At 40.0% G+C, this 23048-nt stretch overlaps 1 protein-coding gene across 2 annotated transcripts in view; it reads right to left on the minus strand.

Annotated features, from left to right (window-relative positions):
• GRM3 (glutamate metabotropic receptor 3) overlaps positions 1-23048 on the minus strand; it is a 217911-nt gene that overhangs the window by 74615 nt on the left and 120248 nt on the right. The window contains exon 2 of one of the 2 annotated variants that reach the window (XM_017669587.3): positions 18459-19070. The exons of the other annotated variant lie outside the window; for it this stretch is intronic. Coding sequence (XP_017525076.1) covers positions 18459-18956 — 498 coding nt within the window. The 5' untranslated portion in view covers positions 18957-19070. The remainder of the gene's footprint in view (positions 1-18458; positions 19071-23048) is intronic. 2 annotated transcript variants of the gene reach the window in all.

Here is a 23048-nt window from a genome sequence, read left to right on the forward strand (position 1 = left end):
ACCAATTGCCCAGCTCCCTTTCCACCTCTAGATGGCTACACTTTTCTTGGCACTTTGCCAGAGGTTCCCCCGGGTACTGTATTTTGGGTATCACGGAGCAGGTTCGAAGCAGGCAGTTATATTTTGGGAAAGGACGTGGTAGAGGAATGAGAAGGGGCACTCCTTTCCCTCCCCCAGACTGTATGACAGACCCTGGACTAGGATCAGTCCTCTTCAGGTGTCTGCAGGGTGCTTGTTTGAAGTTTCAGGGGTCCTGGATTTTAGATATCTTGGCTGCAATTTTACGGAAAGAGCCTGGGTGTTGTCTAATTCTCACTTCCCCCTCTTTTGCTAAAAATGGCAGTCTCTGAACGAGTTTAATTTGGGAACTGTATGCCACATGGACAGTCCAAATTAGACATTTATTATCTAGGTTAAGCCAAAAAAAAAATCAACTCTTATTTGTTCACCCCAAATTTTAGGCATATACTTTTCTAAACTTCTGAAACTTGACCAACATATTCGTTGCCTTCTTTTTCTTTTAAAAACTTTGTTTCTGCTTGGACTGTGTGAACGGAGGCATACAAAAGCTATTCTGACAGTATTTCTGATTGCGAGAAACGTGTCTACTACTTCAATATGTTAAAACTTATTCTCATAATGAATTTAAATTTCTTATGATTCACCTGCCAGTAATAGTTTACTGTTTTTATTTATTGCAGAATAAAAAAGGAATGTGGTACTAGCTTATCAAGGAGCATTTATGCATAAAGTATTTGCACAAATATATTTATTTGACAACACCCAGGCTCTTTCTGTAAAATTGCAGCCAAGATATCTAAAAACACATATACATATGTTATATGTGTACCTAATGAGTTTGTTTTATTTTTCCTGGCTACCTTACATACTCTGAACACATCTATCTCTACACTGACTTTAGTTAAGTTACATAATATACTAAGTGGGCTTTAATCAGGAACCCTATTGAATACTCCAATATACTCTATAAGTATTTTGAAATTTTTCTTCTGGAAATTGTGTTTTCAGGTTTATATTTGACTTGTAGGAAGCACAGCTTGAAACAGGCAGCTGTTAGCAAAGAGCACAAGTCACATAAAACAACTGACATCTGAGTCCTGATTAATCATCATTTCATTTGGAAAAAGGAGCCAACAGCCAAGTTCACACACAGCAACACAGCATGTTCTTGGAGATCTGGCCTGCTATTAAAACCAGCACTTGATATAGCCTAGTTATCAAAAAAATGTTTTCTGTATCTTTTCTAATCCTGGTACCTCTCACTTAACTACAAATAGAACAGCTAGAAAATCTGGTACTTAGCATGCAATATAATGCAAATTCAGGACCCAAATCTTTCTTGCATTTGTTGAAGATTTTTTTAAAAAAATTCTAGTATATGGGTGGATTTTGGGGATTAGAGGTGAATGGATGGTGGCAGGATAAAGACTAGTATGCCATTTATTTCTTCTTTTCTCAGGACCAGGAGATTCTGGACAAAATGGCTTCTACTGATTGATCTGAAGACAGGAGTATTACTTGTTTATCCAGACCAGTTGAGTTCACAATAAGCTGGTTCTTCTAAATTGAGTACCCAGCTTCTTTTGGATTCATGTACCACTGTGGTAGATTGGTGATAAGAGAGAAGCCCTGTCTGTGCGTGGGCTTGACTTGATTATGGGGTTGCTGGGTAGCACTGGAGAGGCCATCTCTTCCGGATGCTACAGTTTTCTCATCTGCAAGTTATATTCATCGGTTCCTCAACCCCTCAGAGAATGAAAGGGCCTGAAGAATGCCCAGAGCTATTATTTTCTGGCAGCTAGGAACCACAGTGAAAGGATACTATCTGCTGAAACTTTCTTCTCCCAAAGGCCTGTGAATAATGAGAAGCTGCTTAAGAAAAGAGTTCTTGTCTTTTGACTGATAGGATCCTGTGGCTTTATGTCTGCCTCTCCAGGAAGTCTGAAGACAATTTACAAACAAGGCAGGCTGTACAAGAGAATGAACTAGGCATAGAATAATGGCTGTATGGAAAAGATCCCCAGCACTGGGGAGGGACGCAGCGAGCTGTGGCATGTTTGGGAAGGTAATAGGCTGGGATATATAACTGCAGCTATTGCCATTCATGTGTGACTGAATCTGAAGTGTGATGCACAGACAGGCTTACAGGTAGGAAGGATGGGAGCAGAGGACAGAAGCGGTGGTGTGGTATAATGGATGTGGTATAATGGTTTAGTAGGAGACTTTTTTTTAACATAAAACTTAAATCTAGGGTTGGGAGATATGCAGGTAATTGCCAGCTAGATTTTTCTCATCTCCTTTGTCTAAAAACTGGGCATCTGAAACATTCCTGCCTTGCTTTACTGGCCATGTGGTTTCTGAGAAAGCATGAAGGAATATGGGGAATGCCTCCTCTGGATGCCATTTTAAAAATAATGGAAGAACCATTTTAGGATGGAGAAGTCATGTGAAATATTGAAAGGAGGTTACTCAGTTATATTCTTAGTAGGGGTGGAGGAAGGTAAAACAGGATCTAGTTAAACATGCTTTAGAAAAAAGTGATTTAAAAGTAGAGATATGCTTCTCATGGACAGAGACTCTAAAAAGTTTACATAGCTTAAGAGAGATAGCAGGACTTTAATAATTCAGACAGTGTAGAACAGTTTCTACAAGACAGAAAAGACAAGGTACCCAAGAGCCCAGTGTGCTGCTGGGCTGCGCTGGGGCATGTGAATATTAGAAGAACTAGTGACAAGGCGTGGGTGCTGTAGGCGAGTCCTTCGGTGTCCCATGGGCAGCATGAAAGCATGGCAGGGACCTGTGACAATCAGGGAGGCTGACACACAGAGTGTGAACATGGAGCAAAGGGACATTTGTTGTCATTGGTATTGTTTTGTGTTTGGATTATTTGCGGGACAAGATGTGGCAGGAAAAGAGAACGACTGGATGGGGAAGTTGGTTCTAGATGGGAAAAGAAAGACATTGCCCATTGCTTCTGGCTTCCTCATCCTCCTCAGTGAGAGTACTTCCCAACCTGGAAGTGGTAAGATAGTAATACAAAAAGTTGTATCACACCAAGTAGGGGAGAAGTCTGCAAGAGAAGCCCATGAACATAGCAGTTGAGTTTGTCTCCAGTTCTGAGTTCTGGAAGAAATGGCAGGTTAAATTATGGTATCCCTTCAATAATCTTTGAGAAATCATCAATGAGAGAAATGTCAGAGGGTGAAAAGGGAGGAGGAAGGACAAAGTTGGGAAATATAAATCATGAATAAGTATAAGTCAATAAGCATGATATATTTGGTAACTTTCTGGAATAGAGTTTTCTGTAGAGATCATGTAAGCACTTAGAAATGAACAAGGCAATTAGTAGGAACAGCACAGATACTCTAAGAATGAATTTCACTAGAGGACATCTCTTTAACGTTAGTTGAAGCATTAGGGGACCAAGGCTTCAACAAGGCACCGGTGACATTACTTGGACTCTTGTGGAAAAGGGAAAGTAGCAGGAATTGGATGAGAAAGTTAAGTATATTCAAAGAGAATGGCTTGGAAGAAAGTCTGCATGAAGTGGTCAAGTAAGATTAAACTTTTATCAGTGATTTTGGAAAGAAATGTAAATAAGCTAAATGATTGCACTTTAGAGCTGGAAGAAACCATGAAAATAATCTAAGCCTTTTGCTTTAAAGGTGAGAAAATCAAAGCTTACAGGGTGAAGTGATTTTCCAAAATTTACCCAACCAATAGGCAGAAAAGCTAAGATTCTTCCCCAGTCTCTTAATTTTTCCAAAGGACTAGACTCCCTCTTTGACAATAAAGTGGTATTACACAGGGAGAGATGTAAATTTTTTTAACTAAAATTACAAGTGAAGAAATAAGAGGAAAACCAGGAAAAATGAGGTTACAGATGCAAAACTGAATGTTACAGTTCAGTTGCAGACATCCAAGGGTGGCTGACATCAGAGAGGGATTAAGTGAGTGTTTATTCTCTTTAGGTTCCAATTCAGAATTCCTCAAAAGCAAGCAGGGAAGGATCTCATAATCTCCTGTGCTCTGAGGTACTGTCTTCAGACTTCCCTACTTTTAATAGTCCTCGTGCTTCATTCCAGCTACTGTTCTAACTGTTGTAAATGTATTGTCTCCTTTACTCCTCATAACAACCTTATGATATAGATCCTACCATCATCCCATCTGACAGGTTGATGAACTGAGGCACAGTGCCTGGGTATCTTGCTGAAGAGCCCATAAGTGGTAGAGAAAGGATTTGATTCCAGGTATTTTGGCACTATGTTCAACTTCCCAGATTCACTCAATCTGATCTGTAATCCAAGCTCTTAACCTCTGCCCTGTCCTCTCACTACAATATAACAATGATATATTTCAAGTCACAACATGTTTGTCTTTTTTTATTTCTGAGGGTATAAACTCCTTGTTTTGAGGACTATGAGCAATCATTCCTTGTTGTCAAATGTATACTTTTTTAGTTTTCAGTCTATATTTTGCACTGACAGTCTATAGTGATAACAACAGTTGTCTAAGAATCTACTGGGAAATTTCAGCTGGGAGGTTGACAGCTTCAGGCTGTAAGTATGATCAGGTTTGGCTTTATGATTTGTGTGAGAAACACAATGACCTTATGGCAGAGCCTGTTACTTCCTAGGGCCTGAGACACTGCATGCTAGTTTAGCAGAATCCCTTCCCACATCTAGCATATACTATAGTTTTATATTCAAAGTTCAAACATCTTCAGTATCCATTTTCTAGGCTTGAATTTATACAGGACTAGCTTTTGCCATGTTTTCATTGTAAGGTATCAAGTCATAAATGTATTGACTTTTTTTGTCTTGAGGAGAAATGCTTAGGATGTTTGGCTGACTCATGCTTTCCAGCGGTTGATATGGTCTAAAACAAGTACTTTTGTCTTTTCCCCCATTTTGTAGTGTAAACTGGAGTTACTTAGGGTGGGCTTCACCTGCAATCATTTTCCAACAAACCAATGTTAACAGGTCGTTGAACATCTGCCACCATTTACCCACTATTTTCCTCTCCAAATGAGCTCAGTGCTGTGTGGTTTCCCCAATTTGCTATGTTCTCAAATCAACATGCCTTTGTTGAGGAAAAACATGCACGTGTTGTTCCTTCTGAGCTATGTGCATTTGGAAATGAACGTTTGAAAAAATAACTCACTGCTGCTGTCTCAGGAATCAGGAGACTTACAGTGACCTTGATCTCTTGTCTGCTCAGCTAATCCATTCATGGGCTTCTTCTCTGAGAAAGCGTCAGGACACCTCACTTGAGGCAGAGTTGTGTGCCCGGTCTCTGAGACCCTTTCACTCCTTTGTGTATTTCCCTCATGGCACTGATCAAAGGACATGTGATTTCTAGGTTATTCACTAATTCCTCTACTGGAATGAGAGCTCTTAAGGACAGGGAATGTGCATTGTTAATTTCTTTTTCCTCAATGCCTTACAGGGTATAAAGATGCTCCATAATATTTATCAAATAAAGTGAATGAATTGATAGTTTGCTGCTCTGTCATGTCATCTTTTACAATTATAAGAATAGGTTTCTGTGGAGAAAAAATAGCTGGTCACCAGCAGGCAGTGTAAAGCTACAATTTGTTGTGGAATGTGGATCCTTTACTAATCATATTCAATTTTCCACCAAAATGAGATGGCACATAAGGCAAGGTATCGGCTTAGACTTTTAGGAATCTGAAGCAAAAGCTTAAAACAAATTTGGGTGTTTTCCATTAAAACAGATTGCTCCAAATGATCTCTGTGTAACTAACTAGGAGAATACAAAAGAGAGTCACTATTATATCAACTGGATCTGGCCACAGCCTCAATTCCCTGTAGGCTAGAAAACTGTCTTTTTATTCTAAGGAAAACAAACTAAGGGACTTACCCATGAAGCCTTACTCCTCAAACAACATATACCTAAAATAAGAGTCGTATAAATTAGGCTAATGCAGACTTTACCAAACAAACTGATGCCGAAGTCTGCTGGTAAGGCAAGGTCTTTCTGGAGATAAATGCGTTATGTACAAGATACATAGCAGCCAAATACTCAGAGCTCACATCAGTTGCTTACTTCTTTCTCGGGAATGTCTGAAACGTTATCTTTCTTGTAAGAGCTGAGTGGAAGTGACACTACTGTAGGCATCAAACAATCCTTATTCACTGTTAAGGACCAATTTATTTGGCAGTTTTACTTCTCCAGACTATTTTAGCAAGTCACGAGGACTCCTCTTTTTAGGATGCCAGGTGTCATGTTTCCTTTCAATGATACTCTGATCGTGGGTGCAAAGGTGTATGAACTATGGGATGGAGCTCAGGCAGGCCATTCTTTGATGTTGTGAAAGGAGGGGCTATGAATTAGAAACGTGAGAGTCACCCGTGAACCCCCACGTCAGTCCTGGCATCACTCTTCCCATGCAGGAAACCCAGGATGTACTCATTTCAGACATGGGCTTGGGCCTTCTGTGATGACACAATGCCAGTTTTGTTTCCTGTTTTTTTTTTCCAACAGAAAACAGGAAGGAGAATGTAAGTTTAGAGTCTAGTAGTAATAAGTTGCCCACTGAAGTGACCATCCATCATGAGGATTCTTTTCAGAACTTTCATTTTTATTGGCTCCTGAGACTGCTTGTACATTAAAGGGAACAACAATAACTTATTTTCATGTGGACCTATGCTTAGCTACAAACCAAAGTTCCAGATGACAAAGAGGCATCAAATGCTTACTTTCAAGGAAAGTGCTATCTGCATAGCTGAGCTATGTGCGTTTGGAAATGAACGTTTGAAAAAATAACTCACTGCTGCTGTCTCAGGAATCAGGAGACTTGATAATAACCTCCATGGGCTTGCCTTTGCATTTTGTGCCATTCACATTTCTTTTTGGGGCTGTATTCCAAGAATAAGCCTACACCTTTAATTGTTTTATCACACATGTAGTGCTGAATGCTTTCTTTCATTCTTTTAATTAAATGATTATATATCAGCCTGGAAGAGAACCACTGAGTGCTGCCTTCAGGCCATCTGCTACCTCATAACACAGGTTATTATATCAAGCAAGTTCTAGAAGTTGTGATGGTAAGAGACCTCAGTGACCCCCCTATTTAGATTGTTCAAGTTGCACTACTAGCCATACAAAATCCCAGATTGGCTTGTATTTTAAACTGGAACTGGAGGTGGTATATAGTTGAGAAACTGCCTGAGGAATTCAAGCTGTTCATAACACATGAGTTGTCTGCCCCTAAAGGATGCCAATCATATTGTTATTGTGGAAAAGATTAGTCACTTTCTTTTTGGACCACACTACCTGCAGTACATCTGGGAATGTTTTGCATGAAAACAGTTGACTGGAGACCATGTCTGAAGGCCAGAGATTGATCTGGATTTAGGAAATCATACAACAGAGTGTAGCAAATGCCAATTTATTCAGTATAATCTGCAAAGGTCACCAACTCTTAGATGCCATGGGCCTAAAAAACACTCCAGTCAAGGATTCATATTGCCATTCCCATTCAACAGCATGGCTCAGTCCTGATGATTTTTCATGGGCATTCTAGACAAAGGATTCCTTAATCATGGCAGAAACTTATAAAGTGTCTCAAAGCACTCCGATTTCTATCTCAGCTTCTGAAACCACTGTACTCCACACCTGTGGTTTGCGATCCAGATAGCTAGACACTTTCATTTTCTTCATTTGCACCTGAGGGATTTATGAACAAGAGGGTCATCCATGATATGTGGGCTACATAGCATACCTTAAGTCACACTGTTTTGGGAGACTGGCTTTATAAAAATGTCAAGTTTCTCATTATAACAGTGCCACTCTGCATTCAACGAATGTCCGTCTTGCTCCCTTACTACAAGGCACTATCTCAGGAATAACTGTTTCCACCCAGACTTAGCAGGTACTTAGAAGGGGAATAAGAAGTTATTTTGCCTACTGAATCAGTCTGCCTCTACTTTTTGCTTCCTTTATCCTCCATGAATTAATCTTCAAGAGAAATCATGGAACTGAATTGTACTGGGTTCTAGTCACTAAGAGTGGGATCAAAAGATCTACATAATATTTGGTCCAGAGTGCATTCGTGTTTGCCAGCAACACCTGTAAAAGCATGATTCCCAGGCTGACCTGACATCAACAGACCATTAGAATCACACCCTTTAGTAGCCTTGATATTGATTTTTGACAGTGCCTCTTGAGGATTTAACAGAGGCACAGTTGAACTAAACCATATTTTTCTGTGGCCCCTGAAGCCACCTGTATAACAATATAAGATATATATATATATATATATATATATATATATATATATATATATATCCTTATCAATAGAAAAGACATTCTTATCCTTGTTGGTTGTTAACCAGAGGCCAAAAGCAGAGCAGGCCAGGGGGGAGCTGAGGGCTGTAGCCTAATTTTAAAAAATCATCATTATTTACTTCTGAGGTCCTGTGGCAGTAGTAAAGGGCAGAGGGTTATATACCATATTATTTGTTGCAAATAAAATTGTATTATTCATGGTTCCCTATTAACTATTCATTACTTCAGCAGAGCTGTCAGATACAAAGGCAAACAGAGTAGTGGTTCAGTGCCCAGGGCTGGAATCATAAGGGCCAGCCGACATTGGGCTCCCAGCTCCTTCTCTCGCTAGCTGTGTGATTTCAGGCAAACTATTAACTCCTCAAACTTTAGTTTCCTCATCTGTAGAAAGGAAAAAATAGTAGTCCTTGGTTTATGAAGTTATGTAGGTATGAAATGGTAACATGTAAAGTGCTTAACTCATTGGCTGACACATAGTGAATGCTCAAAAAGTGAAAGATAATGAATGTCTAATCCAGCAATCATTCATTCAGCAAACTTCAATCAATGCCAGTTCTACAAGGTACTAATCTAAAATTTAGGTTTTGCTAAGATGAGCAATGTAACCCCACTATTTTCCAGGAAGTTGTAGTCTGGTGGGAGATAAACATATGTTTATTCAATATATAAATATTTGAGATGTATATACAAAAACACAGGTGAAGGAGCAATTAACTAAACTCAGGGGAGTCCTAGCAGGCTCCCACATGTAGGTAACACTTAGGCTTGATCTTGAAGAATAAGGGAAACTTTGCCAGGCAGAGAAAGGTAAAAGGAAGTTCTTAGGCAGAAAGAAGAACACAGAAATGGGAAAGTACACATGTGCTTTAATAGTATCACATAGTATTACCAGGGTACCCATTGCCTTGTGGGGATGAATAGAGGGTAAGGAAGAATAGAGGGACTGTGGCCAGACTGCTAAGCATTTATTATGCTATGCTAAAGAGTTTGAACCTTTTTCCTTAAGAGAGAAAAAGCCATTGAAATTTTTACTTAAGGGAATAGCATGACCAAAATTATGTTTTAAAAGGACTACAGTGGATGATACCCAAGTTGAAAGGGAAGAGTCACGAAAGGATAATCAAATGACAAAACACTCATTCTGACTTAGGCTGTGAGTTCTTGAAGGTCAAGGGACAGTGTAATCCCAGTAACAATGAAAAAGTTAATATTAGAAATATCAAGATTAGAGGTTTAAAGAAAAATTTAAGTCCACTTAAACTACTTGGTTGGTAATAATAACTCAAGTGCTTGTGTCTTAATTCAAGGTCACCTTGAATCCTTGGAAGGAAGCAGGTTCTAAGTATTCATTGCTGAAGATGATAGAAAGTCTGAAGAACTTGAGTTTCTTGGAAGCATCTCAGAAAAGATAACATAAAGACTTTATTTAACATAGAAATAAAAACTGAGCATCAAATAGCCATTGGTAACAGCTGAAATTTGCTGGATGGCACCAACATGTATTTATTGTGGCATTTCTTTAAATCTGGTATAAATGATACTCCTTTTAAATACTGTGACAGAGATAGTATGTGTTTAATGCATATGTGAGGTTTTTATTTTGATGGAAAGTTACTTTTTTATAGAAAAATTCTGAGCAAACAGTACATTATGTGTTCAGTCACATCTGTTTTCCACATTGGGAGAGCTTAATTGCTTAGTTTGTATTCTATGAAGCCTCATTGTTAACCTAATGGCAGCTACCCAGATTGGAGGTGCAGTGCCTGGGAGGGACTGACTAGTCCGTGGGATGCAGACTCTGCAAATCCAACCCACTGAGTGATGGCTGAGGTCTTAGGCTGCTTTGCCATTGTGACCACTTGGCAAGGAAAACTGGTCTATATTTGGAATACAATTTTTGAAGGTGTTGCTTTTATCATATTGTCCCCTGTGTTGCGGTTCCCTCTGTGGGAATGTAAAGTCAAATAGCTGGCAAGAATCAAGACGTGGTACTAGGAACAGAGGGATTTCTGTAATATACCAGGTGGTGATGTAAAAAATAGCGACACTACAATTTTAGTGTTGTAAGTCCTACTGATATACTGCCTGGAGTATCAACAATTGCTTAGAGTTTAACTGCAGGTGCTTCTGGAATACTGTTGTTAACTTTCCGAAGTCCACTAAGTAGAAAAATACTCTGTAAGTTTTCAATTGCTTTTTTCATAGGCCAGTAAAAGCACTTCTGCTACATTAAATCAATGGGCTTTCATTATTTTAAATTGCTAAGTGTTGGCTCTTTCCATATTGAAATACTGAGCCTTGTATCTGTTAATCCATTAAAAGGGCACATATTTATGGTAATTTGGAAAGAGACTTTTGTGCTGTTAAAGCAGAATCATATCTTAGGTTTAATAGAAGTGTTAGGAGTCTATTTTAATTCATTTGCATATTAATCTATAATCATAGATTAATAATCTAATCTATCATAGATAAATAGTATAATCTCTAATCATAAAACATTTGCTGATATCTCAGGAATATCTATACTCTTTGCTTTTCATCCCATGACCTCCACCATCGACATGTGACCACAACAGAAGCTGATTCTCAGCCACGGGCCCTTTATTGTCCTGTGGTCCTGATGGTAACCTCTTGTTTTGCACAAGAGTAGTTTCCAAATAACACATGACAGTAAAGGAATTAATTAAGGAATAAATAATTAACTCAAAGCAAAGGAAAAAAAACAGTGCATTTTAGATAATTACCTCTGTTGAGAACTTTCTATAATGAAGCTATGTTAACAAAACCAGTTTTAAATTGCTATGGCTATTGCCTGCCTCCCTGTGATAAAGTCCATGAACAGCATCACCCAATTTTGGGGGAAGCAAGGAAGGGAGGTTTGAAAACAATCAACTTTGTGAGATTGCTTTAGAATAAAAAGTCTGAGAAGGAAATAAATAAAAAGATTCTATCTGAGATAGCTTTAGAGCTGGGTTTTTCTGAAGCATAGGTCATGTGAGGGGGTGGCAAGCTATCTGGATTCTAATGTTGACTCCACTTCTTGTAAAGTGGCAAACTTGAGCTTATTACTTGACCTTTGTGAGCCTTGATTCCTCTTGGAACTGTTCCTCTTGGACTGGAGATGTTAAAAGAAAGAAAAAGCTAACATAATAGTATCTGCTAATATCTAAAAGGTTGAATGCTTATTATGGGTGAACCACTGTTTTTACTGTTTTTCATGTATTTTCTCACTTAATTCCCACAATAATCTAGTAAGAAAGGTACAATTCGTATCTCATCTAGACATGAGAAAAGAGGCAATGAAGGGTTAAATAAACTTAGTCAGTCTGTGCCCAAAGTTTTCATCACTAAGCTGAAATTTTTCAAGAAAGGCACGTGAAAAATGCACGGTTGTAACATGTCTCTGCTCAGATCATAGTATCTACAATGTTAAACTCGCTAAATGTAACTACCGTTGTTACTTTTCTAGTGACAGAGATACTAAAGATAGGTTAGTGAATTGATTTTTTCTTAAGGACGGGATGCTTTTCTTAAGGACAGGATAATGTTTCTTTCTTTGTTGGCTACAAGCACAGTATCTGGTGCTGTGGGCACTCTGCATATTCTTTATGTGCAGAGGCTGCATGGAGCTAGCTGAGAGTGAGGACAGGCTCTGACCTTAGCTGGAATGGCCCTGAGTGCCCGACCTGCTGCGTTGAATAGTCATCTCTGGAATACCCAGTCTAAAGACAAATGAAGTGGAAGCCTTAGTGCTGCTCTCAAATCAAAGCATCTTTTGTGACATGCGTGTAGGCAGTGGAGGGGGGCAGGGGGACTGTTGTCCCACAGGCTCACTTTGCTGCATTGTCTGTCTTTTGCATCAAACCCAGTTTCTCCATGGCAGGGAAATGCTTAATTTTTAATCTGGGACCATCTAGACTCATTCAGGTTAGGTGGATCATGGTTTGATCCCAGTCCAAGATTTGTTTAGTGCTTTTCAGCCTTCTGGATATGTATTAAGTTTTCATCTTGTTCATCATCTCAGTTCATTCAAAAAACATTTACTCTCAACTTGGTAGAGACATTTTTCTAGGTGCCCTTGATACAAAGACAAAAAAGTGTGGTTCCTAAACTCTAGGAGCAGGTAGTGTGATGGAAAAAAAGGTATGAGAGGAAAAATTATATTTAATAAGATAGTAGTGGAGGTGTGTGCTTACACAGAGGAAGCTTAAGAAGCGTTTCTCAAAGGGGATAAGGCTTGAGTTGAGGACTGAAGGCGAGTAGAACTTGGCAAAGGCCTGGACAGCAAGAGGATGTTACATTCCAGGTGGAGCAAATGCTTTGTCCTGCCTTGTAGGAAAGAATGTGCAGACACCATCTAGTAGACTATGAGAAAGCAACTTTCCAGGGAGACCTCAAAGGCAGGTTTTCTGCTTGCCCTGATCCTAAAGTCTTTCTCCTGTTCAAATCCATTCCTTTCTGCTCATTCTGTTATTCTAATTGTCTAGTTGACACTAAGATCCTCTACTTGTACCTGTTTTATGTGTGGATTTGATATTCACTAGTTTACTTATACATGCCTCATAGGCTCATAACATATATCCCATTTTTAAATTTTATACTCTCTCTGCTCTATATTACCCAAGCTCTACACAAGTGTTTTTTGCTATACTTAGAATATATATGCTTTAAAAATGCTTATTTGCTGAAGAAAATGATTTTTGAGTGCCCTAGTTGTAGTATGTAGGCAAATGAGATGCTTGATTCACCAAATTCACAAAAATACTACCATAATCAAATGAAATAACAATTGACTTGTCTTCTTATAGTGATCTTGAGGGAGAAGAGCCTAGTATTTATTTTGCTTCATGTTTTAGATTCTACTTCCATGGTAATCACTCATATCCTAATAGTACTTTGCTTGTGCAACATAGCATTATAAAATTAAGACATGCCCCTAAATGCCATACAACTCAATGCTAATATGTGGCTTCAATCTCCTCAAAAACAGTCCAGTTTTGCTTGAATAGCTCCAGTGACAGAGAACACATTTCTTTATACCTCCTGCTTCCAGACTCTGTTGCATTTCCAAGAACTCTTCCTTCTGTTGGCCCTAAATACACCTTGCTCTAGATCAGTGATTATTATCAGTGGGGAAGAGGGATAATTTTGTCATTTGGCATAATGTGGAATCTCTTTTGAATGTCATAACTTGAGATACGGTGGCACCTAAGCCAGTGAGTGGGGACCAGTGATGCTCCTAAACATCCCACAAAGGGCAGTGCAGCCCCACCCCGCAAAGAATTCTCCAGCCCAATAGTGCCACCACTGAAGAAGTTTGCTCTAGTGTCAACTGATTTATGGACAGAAAAATTATAAATGTTTCCATTCAGTGATCTCTGGTACTTGGAGACAGCTAACCACAGGAAGGCTTTTGTACTCCCAAGTCCTTCAACTATCTTTCTGATCCTCCTAAAAGACCAGGATTTCATGCAGGACTCATCCCCAAAGTATTTGAATTTCAAGAAAGAATGAATCATTGAGGGAGAGTGATGTTTAGTGCAAATTGATCAGTAGTGGTCCACTTCTGCACTGTGGAATGGGGTAGAGGAGGAATAATAGAGTGTCCTCTTTATGTGATCTAATCTTTTCTTTTTCTAGGTAAGCCTATGAAACTTACTGCAAGGGAATCATTTTTAAGGGTTTATCTTCTTGGAGACATGATGTGAGCAATGCATGGCATGTCCAAATCCAGCTGTGATTAAACAATATTATAACATGCATTTCCCCGGGCTACACAGTTCCTGGGTGTGGATATTGCTAAAAATTCTGTAAAAGGGTCTGACTGTCCCAGGCATGGGAAAGAGGTAGTGAAATCCTCTTCAGACTGTCTTCTGCCCCTTCCATGTGCTCAGCTTTTAGATGTCATCTAACCCCAAACTCTGATTGTTGCTGAGGTCACTTAAATACTCAGGGACACAACAATAAGGAGGTCAACCTTGACCTGTTTTAGCTAAAATGTGCTCCAGGTAGTCAAGAAGATGGAAAAAATGATACATCCTCTGCAAAGAGCAAGGAACGTTTTGAAACATTTCTAGTGACATTTTTTGACTGGATAATTTAGGAATCTATAGTCTATTTGAGAAGCACAAGTATAAACACTACTTCAAAATAAGTACTATGTAGATAACTGCTTAGCTGAAGGAAACTATTCTGATTCTCTTCTCGAATAAAACACTATTTTCTCCAAAGTGGGTGGATCTTAGGCTAATAGAGAAGAGCAGAATACAGTCTTAAAAATGCTTTGGAAAGAAACTTTTTCACTGGTGGGGGGTGAAAAGATCCCATGTATATTTGCTAATAAAGAAGGATATTGATGCTAGCTTTCATTGATTGCCAAATTAAGAAATAATACCACTGCTTCCTAAAAGGTACCACCACAGAGTGTTTGCCTTACTTAATTATCAAGGTCTTCATTGAAGGCTGATATGGCTTAACCCAGTAAATTAAGAATTCCCCCTTTCACACAGTTTTCCCTACCTGCAGACAATGCCTGGAATTTGAACTAACGCAGCAGGGCATCTCCCCTGCAGACTTCCAGAAGTCATCTTCCTCGGGGGAGGGTAGTGAGAGAAGAGGAAGCTGGGGAGAAAACATCTCCCAGAACAATCCCACTGATAGGGCAATCCGGCCCAAATGGGGAGATTGTAACATCGAAACTGACCCAGCCACAAAAGGGAAGAGCACAGATATTATCATTCTTTAAAATTCTCTCTCTCAACAGGTAATTGTGTGATTGAAAACTCTTGTGCTTTGGTTTAGACTGGATGCTACAATTGCATGATCAGAATTTTAGAAATTGTAGGTGGATTTGTACTAGTACCTTTCTTCTACAGCTTCACTCTTTTTTTCCCCCTGCTCAATTTGAGCAAAAGTCACTTTCCCTTAAGTATTCAGGCAGTCAGAAGTAGTTACAAATGGATGGCAGTGTTGAGCATTGTGTATGCATCTTTGCAGCTTCCAGCTACATGCTGTCACCACTGTTCCCAGACACTGGGGTGTGTCATCGGAATCAGTCCCTGAGCAGAAGTAGACAAGTGTGAGAGGTGCGCCAAGAACTCCTCTCTCCTGAAATGCTTCCCTTATTAGTGTACATGAATGCCTTAAATTCACCATTATGAATTTATTGCTTTGGATTACCATTGGCTATTTTTTATCCAAATTAAAATATTTGTTTCAAAAGAATAACACACTTGAATTCATAGCTATATCAGACCCCCTAAGACCTCTTTTCATTCGTGCTGCCTAGCTCAAAGCAAGGTGCTGTTGGGAAGGGCTTCCTGGAAGGCTGTCTGGAGATGAGTGTGTGTACAATGTGTGCACTGGCTCCACCTCCCAGTTCACCGTGGCTGGAACCAGGGTGTGGCCCGATCAGAGCCTGAGTCAGGACCCCTCGTGGGGAGCAAAGCTCTCTCCCTCCCTTCCTCTCTGGCTCACTCCTTAGTCCTGTCAAGGTGGTTGCCCTCTTGCACACAGACATTTGCCAGAACTTTCTGATCAGCCTCAGCTCCAGCATCTCATTCACGTTATGGCTCAATTAGCGTTTCTTCAATGCAACTTTCACTCCGTCATCCTGAAAACCTCGTAAAGGTCATTTCCTACCTTGTGAGCCACATGAACATATTCTGAATTGTAGTCACTGTTATTTCACAGTAGTGTCATACTCATACCACAGATTTTAAACATCTTGAGGTCAAGGCCATGTTCTCTATTACCTTCTGGTCTTTCTAACCCTGTCAGAGCACAGAACCCATCAAAAGACCTCTGCACAGATCGACTTGCTGATGAAGCATGTGCAGGGCCAGCAATAACATCATGGGACTATTTTGGCCACTGGGAAGGCCATGGAGTTGGCTTTAGATGTGACTCTTCTGCTGACTTTTCTTATAATTTTAGGGACATAACAGTCCTCATTTATTATATCTGTTAGTGTTTTGGTGAGGCATTTCCCTTAGGTTCTTTTTTATCCTCTCAACAGCTTTTTGAGGTAGAAGCTATTTTCCTTACTTTACAGGTAAACTCGTAAGTGCTGGAGTTGGAATTCAAACCCAATGTGCCCTTTTCATTATTGCCTGATAGTCTGGGTTTCTTTGTTTGTACTATGGAGACAAAAACCATATCTGTATTTGTGACTTTATGGTGATATTGACCAGAATAATGAAATATTAAGCCAGGTTCTTCAATGATTAAGAAGTGGGGTCTTTCCTTGTAAACATGTGCAGGCTTTAATAGCCCACATTTTTTTTTCCTAAAACAATTTAACTCTCTTAAGGCTACATAGGTAGTAAAAGAGTAAAATTAGATTTAAAAAATCTATTTGCTTGGACTAGTTTGGTAATTACTTTGGATAAATAGATATGTACACATCTGCTATAGGGTGGTAATTACTGCACTGGGAGAAACTAAGGTCAGAAAGGCATACATGTGATCCCTTACTAATAGTAGTGTGCAGTATAATATAGATATTTATAAAGTGATTGGCATTCATCTGGTAAAATTATTGTTGGAGGCTGAAAGATATATATTTTGAATTCTCTCTTCTCAAGCAGCAAATTTCTATTTTATTCTTTTCTACCAGGAGAGGTAGAATTTGTCTCATCTGATAGAAATAGTAGAGAAATTAATATATATTTTGAGATGTGCTGTATTTTCTATCCATCTAATGGAGTCAAAGGGTGTTTATGAAAACCAATTATCCTAATTACTCATAATATGAGGGTGTGCTCTGAAGAAGGAAAGAAATTTGAAATAGCTCATTTAGACAGCAAAGACTCATGTATGGAATTTTAAATGGCACAAATCAGGGATATAGAAATAAGGTTATTCCAATGCAATAGAGCCAACTTAAATGGTTTGTGACGTATAAAGACATGAGTATAATATGACTTCCTTTAGTGACCGGGGCTTTGATTAAAGTAATTTGGAGGGAGGCAAAGTATATGACTCTTAAAATCATAGACTTTCATTATTGTGACACAAGTACTTTCACCAGAAAAAAAGTACTGAACTTTAAGTAACATGTAGAAATCACAGGGGACAGTCGAAAGAACACAGAAGTATAAAAGATCTGAGTTCTGGTTCTTGAGCCACCTACCAATGTGAGTTTTCATGGAACCAGTCTTTCTGGGGCATGAGAAAATGAGAAGTTTGAGCTATGATTTTTCAGCTCTTTTCCATCTCTAAAATTCTGTGACCCTGAGCATTGCAAGTGAGTATTGCAGCACCTTGAACAGTATGTTCCTTCTTGCCCTAACTAAATTATGAGAGCCAGTGATGAGCTCTTTATTCAGTTTACGTTGCATGTTAAATTGTTCCTTTTTTTTTTGGTAGTAATTTTCTTGCTTCTCTGTGTACATTTTCAGGTTTATACCATCAGAAATTGTTTTTAACTTATCTCTGTACAAAATGATGCTTTAGTAAAAATAAGTGTGAAAAAAATAGAATTCTTTGCTATTGTACCATCTTCAGGTTGATTGTATTGATGGCTTCAAACCATCACCCACCTTATACCCACATCCTTTGTGATATAACTTGGTAGCATATGTCCTGTGGGCAGGACATATATCACTGCTCCTTGACTCTGAGCTAAACAGTGTGAGTCACAGTTTGGCTAACGGAGTGTCAGCAGATGTGATGGAAGCTGAAGCTTGGAAGGGGTCTTTGCAAATAGATTTACATTTCCTTGCTCCTCTGCCACTACTGAGAACATACCTGGGCAAGCCCACTGATTCCAGGTGGAGGATAAGGGACGGCTTGGAGAAGAGCCACCCCCCAAAGCTGTTCTAGCCTCAGTCAACTCAATCCAGATCTGTGAACTATAACTAACTGTTGTTTTTAGTTACTGAATTTCAGGATAGTGCGTTATTCAGTAGCGGTAGCTACCTGATACACTTCTAAACAATTTTAGTTGCTAGAAATATGGTCTGTCTGCAAGCCTACCTATATTATCAAAGATGCATGGAAATCATCAATTACATTGTTTATGTCACCCAGTGATGAAATTATTAAAATAGTCTCCTTTTGTTCTCCTAAGATGTAAAATCAAAGAGATACAGCATCTTGGCGATAGCCCTGACTAGTCTTACCTGTATGGAAACACTGCTGTACGAGCCGCCAATGACCCCTGCAATGAGCAGTGGGATATTTTCTTGAATGGCATAGGATCCATCAGGACACATATACTCAGCTTCATCCACTTTTGTCAGAGATGCCCTGACAAATTCCAGTGATTGCTCTAAAGCATAGGTATCCCTTGAGCATGTATCCAAAATGTGAACACCCAGCTTGACTCCTGGTAGCAGGTAATTGTCTTTGTTGATTTCATCAACAGCAAACAACATGGCTTCCAGGCGTTGGACCCCTCGGTCTTCATTGATTCGCCCACATTCTTCAGTTCCAGTGCCTTTTTCATTAATTGGAAATAGGCCCCCTAAAACAAGGTCACCTTCTATTTTAATTTCCCTCCGTAGAAAGTTATGGTCCCCTAAGGAGAGTAAAAATCCCTTTGAAAACAAAGCTAAGGTAAGAACTTGGAGTCTTGTCAACATCTTCGTGAGTCCTGTTTCTGTACCTCCGGGAGACATCAGTGGGTGGAGCCAATGCTGCCTGCTAGTCCTCCTCTCTCATTTCCACATGGGGTCTGTGGCCTGTCCTTCAAATAAGGGAGGAACAGACTAGCAGAGCCTGTCACCAAATTCCTGGAGAGATAAAAATTATATGAACAAAAACGGTGAAGAAAGCAACAGTGATCACATTGATGGCCCCCACTCTGACCTTTGATGACATAGTGACTCAAATTACCATTTACTAACCACAGAGGGCGCCACTGCACCCGGCACTCTCCCGCAGTTCCTCTCACCCAGTTCTCACTACACGCTGTGACATACAGCTCAGGTGTTCTGTCTTCCAGAAATGGATACAGAGGACTAAAGAGGTAAAGTGACCTGACACAGTGTATTAGAATGGAGGTAATGTTTAGACCTCGGGCTTTCTAATGCCAAGTTTGGTACTCTCTGGGCAAGTCATTGACTGCTCTCTGTAGGGCAGCAACTTGGATATGAGTCATTCCCTCTCTTTCAGCAACATTTGAACACCATCCCCTTTTCCTTCACTCTTCCCTTTCCATTTGGAAACAAACAAAACACAATTGTTAGCAGCATCAGTGTTTCTGCATCCCTGCCCCCACACCCCTGTCCTCCCTTCGCAGGGGAGCTCTTCAAAAGAATTGTCTGCAGCACTGTCCCCACTTCCTCTCATTCCGGGTACCCTCAGCATACTGCAGTCCAGGTTCTGCCTCTATTGCCCTAATAAAGTGGCTCTGGAAGAAGCTAGTACTCAACCGATAGCTTCTAAATCCAATAGACCCAATGTGGTTCTCATTTACTTGACCTTAAGTGAAATCTTGGCTGTTTTCTACCTGCTCCAGTGTCCTGGGTTTCTGTTCTCACACTTCATTTCTGACTGCATCTCAAATTCCATGGTTGAACACCATCCCCCGCCCTCCTATTCCTGGGTAAGCTCATCTATTTTCAGTTTAAGCTACCACTTAAATGACTCCTGAGTTGATTGCTATACAGCTCCATGTACATATCCCTCTCACATCTCAAGGTCTCCATGTAATAACTCTCCCTGAGCTCTCTGAATGGATCTTCTCTGGACCCAGGCTTTCAATCCAGAGAGCTGCAAGCTAAAGAAAGCCCTTCTCATTTCACCCCTTCCACCCTTTTCCAGTTAGCCACTAAGTCCCGTCAAGTCTACCTGCGTAACATCTCCCCAGACCATCTCCTTTCTTCCTTCCCCACTGTGCCAGGCACTTTTTGGCTCTAGAGAACCTTAGCAGTAGATTCCTATAGAACTGTTGCCAGTCCCAAAAGCACCTTTTTGTGAATTAGGCAAAGATAACCTTCGTCAAGTACACAATTTTCTAATTTATTATTGCATTACCTGTACAATATAATTATGAGGAAAGTGCAGTTAGAGATGGCTGCCTTGTCCAGCCCATGTTAGGTAAGTCCTGACAAGGCCCTCCCATTTAGAGATGTGTAGTGAGCACAGATGTGGAGGTTTGCACAGTAGATAATGATTTAGGACAGCTCCATAAATTTGGCTTTTTTTTTTATATCGTACAGTAGTGCATATGCATCTTGTATGAATCAGGCAAAGCCCTGTGGGGATCATGTTTTTGACCGGCTGGGTCTTCTCAGGGAGCTTTCCAAAATCCTGGTGTAGAGTGACCCAGTTCGCATGCACACAGCCCAGTGGGCCTATGTTGTCCTCCTTGACACCTGCTCTCTAGAACTGGAGCCAACACTGGTTTGCTCTGCATACTCACTCTGCTTGCTCCCTCCCCTCCCCCTAGATGAGGTAAGGTGATTTTCAGAGTCTGGTGACAGAAGTGATAGTGGGGACTTCTGGAACATTCTCCTAACAGTTGCATGCCCCTGTGTATGTGGTTGAGTGTGCCTTTCTGCTCTCCTACTTTTGCGTGTGATTGTGTATTGGTGGGATTTTGTGAAGGAGGACACTCCTGGCTGCTCCCTGGCTCAGGATGACTGAAAGCCACACCACCTGCGTGCTTCCAGATGTGTTAGCAAATGCTAACAGTCAGAATGGTGTCCCACTGGAGGAGGTGCTCTGTCTAATGCATGACCTTAATTACTGTTCAGAGTGGCTCATCTGCTGTTAATCTGTACCCACTCCCCCTTGCCCATTGGTTGAAGAATCGACTTGCTCATGTTCCATGATCTTGTTCTTGGCTAGCTCTCAGCCTTATGTTCACCATGCACATCAGCTTCACCCCACCTCTGCCTTCAAATCTTATGCTTCAGCCATATTGAACTATGGTGACTTCATAGGACACCGAGGGTGTTGGTGACCCCTGGCTTCTGCTCCTATTGTTGTTCCCTCTGCTGGGAATGCACTTATATACCCAGTTACCTAGTAAACACACACTTATCACTTAAGACTCAACAGTCACTACCTTGAAAGGCCAAGACTTTCTTCCTATCTTCCTTCTCCAAATTGTTTACCTCCTGCTTTATAGTCCTGCTGTAGGTAATTCAAGAGACATAATTATATATTATAACTCATATTTCTTTCCTTGTCTGCTCATCAGGAATAAACGAAATGGCACAACATTGAGGATTTTTAAGGTATAAAGAAAAAAACAAAACAAAACAAAAAAATCGAGACAGGAACTAGTCCAGTGTTTACCTCCACATTTTTGACATTTCTCCCTTCTCATGATATCAGTGCCCTTTAAAACCCAGCTTTCCACAGGCTTTCTGTGCCTTTCACATGGAGCAAGTGAGGGGTTGTTTTCCTGAGACACCCAAATCATCAGGATTTTGTTTTGTTTAGTTAGGTGTGAACCTCAGTGATGACGGCAGCAGTCATTAGAATGTGCAGTGTTACTCTCTGGGACATCTGCCACAGGACCCCAGGACATCGTATAATAATAATTTTATAAAAAGTTGATATTGTAGTAGAATTTCTTTCTGTTTCGTATCAGTTTTTGGTCTCTGTTTGATCTTCATGTGCAATTCCCTTTGAATCAAAACTGCCATGCAAGGCAAAAGATATTGCTATCATTATCATTAATGATAAAGGAGCAGGAATTGCTCTATAGAAGAATTGTTTTATGTGTTCTAATAAAAGAGAATAGTTAACTAAAAGAAGATCATCAACACCATCTTGCCTTGTGTTTATGAACAAATGTAGGTACCTCTGGAATATGAAGAAAGTTTGACTACTCAAAGAGGAAAGATGACCTTACAGTTTGTGGAAAGCTCAATTCTCTCTTAAGAAAATGCTCCTAGCCAAAGGAGACTTCAAATGAAGTATCACATTACCCTGAATGTAATAGTAGATATCGGTCTACCTGTTTCACAAGCTGATGGGCATGGTGAACATAAGGCTGAGAGCTAGCCAAGAACAAGATCATGGAGCATGAGGAAGTCGATTCTTCAACCAATGCGCAAGGGGGAGTGGGTACAGATTAACAGCAGATGGGCCACTCTGAACAGCAATTAAGGTCATGCATTAGACAGAGCACCTCCTCCAGTGGGACACCATTCTGACTGTTAGCATTTGCTAACATATCTGCTCACATTATCTTTATGTATCCAGGGCCTGGCATAGTGTCTGCAATTCATAAGATATTCAATAAATATTTCTTGAAGAAATACATATATCTTGAGGTGACATCTGGTGACAGAAGTGATAGTGGGAACTCCTGGAACATTCTCCTAAGAGTTGCATGATGATTATGTTTGCAAATGACTCTTTACTATTTTATTTGTGGTATAGGAATTGGGAATTAAAGTAGAGAAATCAGTTGCTTTCTTTCATTACCTACCTAATCATCCCAAATGCTCTCATCCTGTGATGCTCTTTGATGAGAGGACTGCCAACTGGTAGAACTACAGAAATTACTTTGAACATTATTTGGAGAAAATGCTGCCTTTGTATTCAGAAGCTGTGGCTAAGGAGGGTCCCAGGAGAGAGGGGTGACCTCAAGTTGACCTACATTTACTTACTTTTTTGGTCAGGAGAATACTAAATTAGGGCATACATATTAATTATACCATTTCAAGTTTCAGAGATGAATTCAGTCATCAAATATTTATTGAACATCTATATGTGTGGTAGTCCAGGAATAGAAACCTAGGATAAAA

Source organism: Manis javanica, chromosome 6 (genome assembly GCF_040802235.1).
Source record: "Manis javanica isolate MJ-LG chromosome 6, MJ_LKY, whole genome shotgun sequence".
Lineage (NCBI taxonomy): Eukaryota > Metazoa > Chordata > Mammalia > Pholidota > Manidae > Manis > Manis javanica.